This window comes from Porites lutea, chromosome 9, assembly GCF_958299795.1.
Source record: "Porites lutea chromosome 9, jaPorLute2.1, whole genome shotgun sequence".
Lineage (NCBI taxonomy): Eukaryota > Metazoa > Cnidaria > Anthozoa > Scleractinia > Poritidae > Porites > Porites lutea.
In genome coordinates, this window is record NC_133209.1 from 30585409 (window position 1) to 30592821 (window position 7413).

The 7413-nt window shown below is 39.3% G+C and overlaps 1 protein-coding gene and 1 long non-coding RNA gene across 2 annotated transcripts; both read right to left on the minus strand.

Annotated features, from left to right (window-relative positions):
• Nucleotides 1-331: 331 nt before the first annotated feature.
• On the minus strand, nucleotides 332-2034 carry LOC140948524 (uncharacterized protein C7orf57-like). Its single transcript, XM_073397773.1, has 2 exons — nucleotides 1895-2034; nucleotides 332-1331 (listed from the first exon to the last, which is right to left on the minus strand). Exon 2 carries the CDS (start codon nucleotides 1282-1284, stop codon nucleotides 475-477), a length of 810 nt encoding a protein of 269 aa, XP_073253874.1. The 5' UTR covers nucleotides 1285-1331; nucleotides 1895-2034; the 3' UTR covers nucleotides 332-474.
• Nucleotides 2035-4675: 2641 nt separating this feature from the next.
• Nucleotides 4676-6900, minus strand: LOC140948547 (uncharacterized). The gene is made up of 2 exons (XR_012167054.1): nucleotides 6771-6900; nucleotides 4676-5581 (listed from the first exon to the last, which is right to left on the minus strand). It is a non-coding gene; the product is annotated as an uncharacterized lncRNA (long non-coding RNA).
• Between the last annotated feature and the right edge of the window lie 513 nt (nucleotides 6901-7413).

Here is a 7413-nt window from a genome sequence, read left to right on the forward strand (position 1 = left end):
ATACCAGATTTTGATGTTATGTCCTGGAGAACAATCTCACGTCCGCTACACTTCACTGAGCTACGAAGAGAATGCTTTATATCTGTTTTGTGAATCAATATTCTTATTTGAAAAAGAATTTTTAAAACCTTCTATGAGAACAAATATTCTTAATACGAAATCAAGTTTTCGAGTTTTAGCGCGTAAAGTACCGTATATTCCATTGCGTTGACAATTCACTAATAGAAAGAGAGCTTTCTCTCGGTGCTATCGCATTGGTCCTTTCAGATAAACAATTTAATTTCTGTGACTGAAGATCAGATGAAATCAGCTAGAAATAAAAGATTGTGCGACGGGAACCAATAGTGATGTAGAAATCACAGGTTGTTTGGTCAGGCAACTGAAGAATGCTACTCTAAAGCTCGCACGCCAGTCTGCCATACACAAACGCGGAGCTAATTTTTTAGAAGATAACTTGCAGTATTGGGTTCCCAGTTAGCTCCTTACGGCTTGTGCATACCATTTGTCGTGCCACTTAGTAATATACCCAAACCTGTCATCAATTTTTCTGTACCCTGGAACTATTTCTTTTGTAGATTGCTTTGATAGCTTTATCAGTTTCTTCTTAGCCCGAACCTCAGGCTTACTTTGAATTGAGCCTTCCGCATGCACTACTTTTCTCTTACTCGACTGCAATTTAATTTCTGGCACCAAGCAAGGAAGTTTATTCGACTTCTCAAGCTCGTCTCGCTTCCAATACGAAAAACTGTCGTAACCGAAGATAGGACGATCGGGAATGCGATCGGACACACCGAATGCGTCTTTACGTTCTTTGGGCTCTAAGTGCGTCATGTAATCAGGTCGTTCGTACGTTTTGGATTTTTCGAGAGTTTTGTAACTTCGCTTTCCATAAGTTACGTTATATTTCCTGCGCTTTTCTTCTTCGCTTAGCACCTTTTCCTCCTCTCCTTTTCCATCACCGTGATGATACCATTCTGGGACATGATAAGCTGTGGGTCCAGTATTTTTGGGTTCGTTTTCCAGATAGCATAGAAGGTTTTTTCTCCCTCCTGTTTTGGCCAACTTCACGTACTTTGAGTCCGTTTCCAGGACACGTCCAACGTTAATGTTTTTCTGCAAAGCACTGTCTCCCTTCACAGTCTCATTCGTTAAATCTGGTACTTGAGAAATAGGAACTTTAGGCAGAGTTTTTGAATCTTGCTTTTCGCGATTGGGTATGGAATAGCAATACCAAATCTCCTCTCTTTCTGGTCTGTCTAAGGGCTTGTAAAATGGCTTCACCATTTTCCCCCAAATATGACTCCTTTTACCTCAGCAATTATCCCGAAAACCTAGAGGAGTCGATCCGTTAGCAGCATGAAATCTGTTAATCTCTTTGCACTAAACTGACCGACCTCATTAATAAGTTATCTGTTGTACAATTAGACCATTTTCGAAAGAAAAGAAGTATTTTTTTGGTGTATTTGCGTAGGTGTCAGTGAATTATTAACGCCGATATTTATGGTCAACCATGAGTTTATTCTTGAAACAGCAGGGAACAACTGTAAAAACTGAGGAAAAATATCCCTGGTTCACGCTACTTAATATGTTGTTTAGTTGCTTGACCTCGGGAGTACAAATTTGACTCGATAAAATCTCAAACTGCTCATTAGCACTCAAGTTTACTGTAGTCATTAATAAATAAACAGAACTACGACTGAAATATTCTTGATCCATAATATCTAGCCTTAACTGCTAATAAGATCATGTAAAACAAAACAAAACAAAACCAGAAGAAAACATTCAATAAAACCTCTGCGACTGTTCAACAAAAACTCTTAGACATTTTTTTGAAAGCCAAACCAACTTTTATTTACGTTAGGTACAGTAAGAGTATTTGAATAAGCTCACTTACCTTATAATAAAAACGAGTTTCAAGAGTGGCTTCTTACTGGTTGCTCCATCATAAAGATTAATTTTTTTATCAGACTCAGGCCAAAGCAATATCAAAGTGTTTTCATAGTAATTATAGTTTTCACGCGCAATACAACTAAATTAGCCAGCCGCGCGAGCTAATTTAGCTGTTTCTTTATTTAATGAATTATGACGCATCGTGAACAATCTGCTACCACATATATGACGTATTTGAAAACAATTTGGATTAATTTGTGGATTTTAGACCTACTTATCACTAATAGTCACTGGTGGCTAGATAACTCCAAAGTTGTGTTGATTGTAAAGGGATTGGTGCAAACAGTTCGAATACTTATTTGTCGAGAGTGCAGTGTGAAAATGCATTTCCTTGTGTTGTTAACAGGGAACTTGAAAAAACTAAGTGTATAGTGCATGGTTTAGTCATTTCTCCCTTTGAAAACTACAGATCAGGCGAATGAAAGCTCGAACTATTTTTAGCCAGCGAACGTTTTCATAATTAAAAAAGACCCTTAACGAGGTAAAGTTTATTTTTCTTAACAAGTTGTTGAAATCTTATCCAACTAAAAAACGCAGCTATAGTTTTCTCCGTTCCAACTCCTCAGTTTTATTTCCCTTGAGCACTCCATGGCTTAACTGCTTTAAAGAGCATAACCTTTCTAATATGGACTGCAGGCTCCAGCTTTCATAGTTCCATTCTTTGCACTTTTTGCAAATACACCACTGTCTCAGCTCTAGGCTGCATTTTACTGATGAAGCGCGGAAACACAAGAAAAGAAAAGAAAGTGCAAGGTTGCGTCAGAAGGCCTCGAGCGCAAAGCTGAATTGCTAAATAATATATTGAATATTTTTTTTAATCGTGTAAGCACTGAACATGCTATATAAAAGGCGGTTAGGAATAGCAGTTAGGCAAAGGGGAATGTAACTCAAACGAAAATTGACTAACTCCCAACGAGTCATTTACAATAGGATGAGAAAAGCCCGCGACGTAGGCATTTGACACGCAGTGGTAACCTTTACCCAAAGAGGAGGAATTATGCGGTTATTTACACTTTGGCTACGCTCTTGCTTTTCTCATTATTTTTAAACACGCTTGTATTTTCGCGCGCAGAATAAAACAAAAGAAAGCAAAAGGCATTTAATTCATTCTTTTGGTTCCCTGCTCATCTATCGACTTGGTCGACCAGTTTCTGTCTTGAGGCTAGTCTTGCGACGGATCGATTGCCTGCGAATTGGACTGCGAAGGAGTGCCAGGGGAAATGACCAATGGTTAACAGTTTTTAGGTGTGTTAAATCGACGTCAGAACTGAAGAAGCAAAACAGTGGTAAAACTACGTTTAATGTGTCAGGAGTGGGTAAAATGTCCCACTGCCTCAGCCAGGGCTACAGGAATAGGAAGACCAATGCGGTAAAATTGCATAGAATTTATGACTACATTTTATTCCCATATTTTGCCGCACAAGGAATACGGTATTTACTTGGTTATTTACATGGTATTAACACAATAGGTTAGGTATATTCAGCGAAGACGACCAGACGACAGGTCCAAATTGGCCAATGGCCGAGCGGCGTAAATAGCCTGCGTAGCAAGCGTTTCCGTGCTTGTTTGTTGAGAAAGGTGCAGGTGAAGCTCTCCCTCCTCTTTTTCCCTCAACTTGATCTCAGGCGAAAACCCTTGCTACGAGAGCTACGACGTAAATGCACGCAGCCGGTAAAAAGGGCGGGAAACTATCCCGTGAGTAGTTCTCGACCGGTATTTCTAGGAGGGAGCTTATAAAGCAACCACGAAAACGACGTTAGTGGAAAACCTCACCATTAAAAAATGAAATTGCAATCTTTTTCACTTTCTCACGTTTATTTAGCCTCACTCAGTTTGTCAAATGTAGGGGAATTTTTTACTAGAGTTGAATTCCTCATTCAAGTTTAAAAAGAAAAAAGGAAAAATCGTCTTCGTGTGTTCACGTTCTCTATATAACTTCGCATAAAAAAGTTTCATGTTGTAGTCGTACAGTAGACGTCAGGGAGATGAGCCAAAAAGTATGATGCACGTGCAGAGCTGTTATTTTGTTCATAAAACCAATCGTTTTTGACGTTCTTGTTGCCGCCGCCGTCGTAGTTGCTTAAGCTCCCTCAATTGGTTTCTTTTGCCTAGCAAAGAGACTGCAAAAGCGACGCCCAGAAGAAATCTGCCCAACTGACACCAGAATTAGAGTTCGTTTATGCGCTGGTTTCTGGCTGCTAGTCACCACAGTTTTAAAGGGGCGCTATCATACAATTTAGAAGACCTCTAAGATCAAATTTGACAGTGGATTAATAAAGAGAGGTTCTCGAGTCACCTTAAAAAGTAGTTTCTATAATATGTATCTATTTCCTTCCAAGGAATTCACCGAAAATTGGTGTTGCTGCAGACTTTTCTATATGAGAAGAGATCCTGGTCAACAAAAAAAGCTGAAAGATAGCAAGATACGGAATTCAGATGACAGTGCCTCATTAACACATGAGGCTGACTAACCACAGATGAAAACAAAAATATGTCAAGAAAATCCCAGGCGATCGGTTCACTTCAGTAGACAGGCCTAAGGGATACAATCACGTGACTGAGTAAAAGTTCCCTCCCAGTAACTAAATGAGCCCGTCTTCCTCTGTTTATGGTTAAAAGCCTGGATACGTGTGCATGAACGAGTATTTTTGTACTAAAGTGGAGCTTTATTCGCCCCTCTGTATACACGCAAGTAGGAATGTACATGCCTTCAAGGCAAAGAAATGTATATACACATTGTTCAAGTTTACCTCGTCTTTTGACAGGTTAATACATAGAACTGACTATTTAAGCGCATATCATACATTTTACAGTCCCTGACTACATTAACAACCTTTTGATATGGTACTGTTTATGCAATAACTTACAACTCTACCTCCATATTAGCCTCTGATCGCCATGGCGTTGTTGTCTCTGACGAGTAAAGTCTGACCAATGTGACGGACGCCATCTTGGATCAGACTCTGAGGTGAAGCCGGGGAGGTAACGCGAGGAATGAGCTTTCGCCGGGTTCACATCTTTATTGTACTCGCGCGCCATCTCTGGCGTACTTATGAAACTCAACAAGTCTCTTTGACCTCCAGCTTTTGCACGCTTTACGTAATCAGAATCACTGTCCCGGATTCTAGTTTTTATGGGCTTTTCCAAGATATTTTTCTCATGTACGTATCCTCCGAGGCAACTGACTTGTGAAATGGGGGGAAGTTTTAAACTTTCACCAGGAACTTTATCGTCGGGGAGTTGTCTTCCCCCCATGGATATTTGAGAAATAGGCGGTAAATTTCCTGGGCCATAATTCAGCGTCCTTCTGCGGCCATAATGTTGTTCTTTCAAGGCAGCTGTTTGAGACATGGTTTCTTTTTTATGTTCGTCTATTTTCTGTGCTCTACGAGTCTCTTCGAACCTTGCAGGATCTACGCGGTTTTGCGGTAAACAGTCTATTTGGGAGATGCGTGGAAGTGTTGTAGTGTCGATTTGAGGAAAATTACGCATGGAAAAGTCTTGATTCCCCAATCTTGCACTCTTTTTAATACAGCTTAATGCTCTGTGGCTTGTCGTGTACGATACATGAAGTTGCTATGGTTTCTATCACCAATCTGGGATCCAATGAAAAGCGGTATATTTTCTTTCCTTTAAAGATCAAACAAAATATATTCATTTAACCTTACTTCTCATTTACTGACCAAGATTCTAGAAACGATATACGTCAGTACATTTTCACGCTGACATGTGAGAAATGTCGCAAAATATTTAAAGAAAATTTGCTAATTTGCACTTTGTTTTTGGAGCGGAATATTAATCGCCACTCTTTTGAAATACGCAACAAACCGATTACAACAGGCCGCATAAGACCAGCTGTTGTTATAGAAACATGATGAAATAAAGATAAATGTATGATATGATACAAAAAAATGGTCCCTTGTAGCGAGAAAACTATCATGTTGCAGTTTCATAGAGCCGATCAGCCCTTCGTAGTTAATTGCTCGCAACATGAAAACTTATTTAAGTAACAGAATATTGTGGCTGAATTACCCCCAGTATGACCACCATGAAAGGAAATTATCTTAAAGTTGTGAGAGAACAAAGAGGTTTAATTATCAAGAAACTAAACTTAGGGATTAACTACCCAAACATCAAATAAATAATTTATTGCTTGTGGTAAACGTTTTTGCACTTGTTTTGTTCGATCTTTCGTTGCAATAATTTTTCTATTATTAAAAGTGCGAATTATCAACCCCAAACTAAGACGTAACGCATGGACAGTTTCTTGTTATTTAGCCTTATCATCTTTTACTTTAAAGCTTTACCGATTGCGGATACATCACTGCAAAAGATGCATCCTAGTCAAGAAGAACCCCACATGAGATTTATACTTTTGTTTTCTTCTTGCAATTCAGGCTTCTAAACGATTGCCAAGACGACTGAAACGGTGAATACCAAAAACACGCCAGAGGCAAAGAAAGCAAACCATTTCATCTTGATGCTAAAATCAGAAGATACGACTACAGAACTGAAAAGGTTCCCTCAATTGGAACCAAATCGAAAAGCCGCCAAAACAAAGGGAATGGAAGACGTTAATAAATTTCCGCAGCATCACGACTGAGATGTTTGAATTTCAAGCAACCATCTTGCCGTGCTTGAACGAACGACGCTAATTTGACCACAACAGTAGAGCGAAATCAGTCCTCTCTCTAAAGCGGCTTAGATATATCGCGTGAAATGCCCTTGATGGCTCAAGAAAAAAAATATGTAATATTCTATGCCGCTGATCTAAGCGAACGCACATAAATTGATCAAGTTTCATGCAAAACTCGCTTACCTGATTTCCTCAATCTGGGTAGAAAGTAAAATCCATAAATAAAAAGTACGTTTGTCACACTGTCTATAGTCTATAGCAACGCGAATCAACAGAAATTTATGTTGTCACTTTCTGTCACCTCTTGGCCTCAGTGGTGCTTAAGAAAACTGTGACGACACGCTTGGCAGCGACCCGGATGCCACGAAGTGAAATTAATTGGTTGTCTATTTAAACAAATGGCAAGACAAGTTTTCCAACAGATTTGTTTTTATCTGCTAGAGTAAACAATTTTACGTCTCTGTATCCCACCAAATTGACTGCTAAAGACAAAAAATTAAAAGTGCAAGCTATTCAAGACTCCTTTCTCGTTGTAGACTTAACCTCCGGCAGTTTTCGAACCAGTAGACAGTGTCGGCTAGTTTGATAGCATGCCAGTGTGTACATAGGCCCTTAAGGCACAAATTGAAAACGTGAACACAGAAACCGTTCTACTTTTTCGTAACCCGTACACACGAACACACCGGTCAGTTCTTGCTTGTTTTCAGTTTGTCGTATTGTTGTTTTAATAAGTCGGGTTTATTCACTTGAATAAATTAGTTTATTTTTCGATTTGTCAAAATTGATCGAACAGGTGCGTTTTCTTTTCAGCGGCGGTCATTCAAAT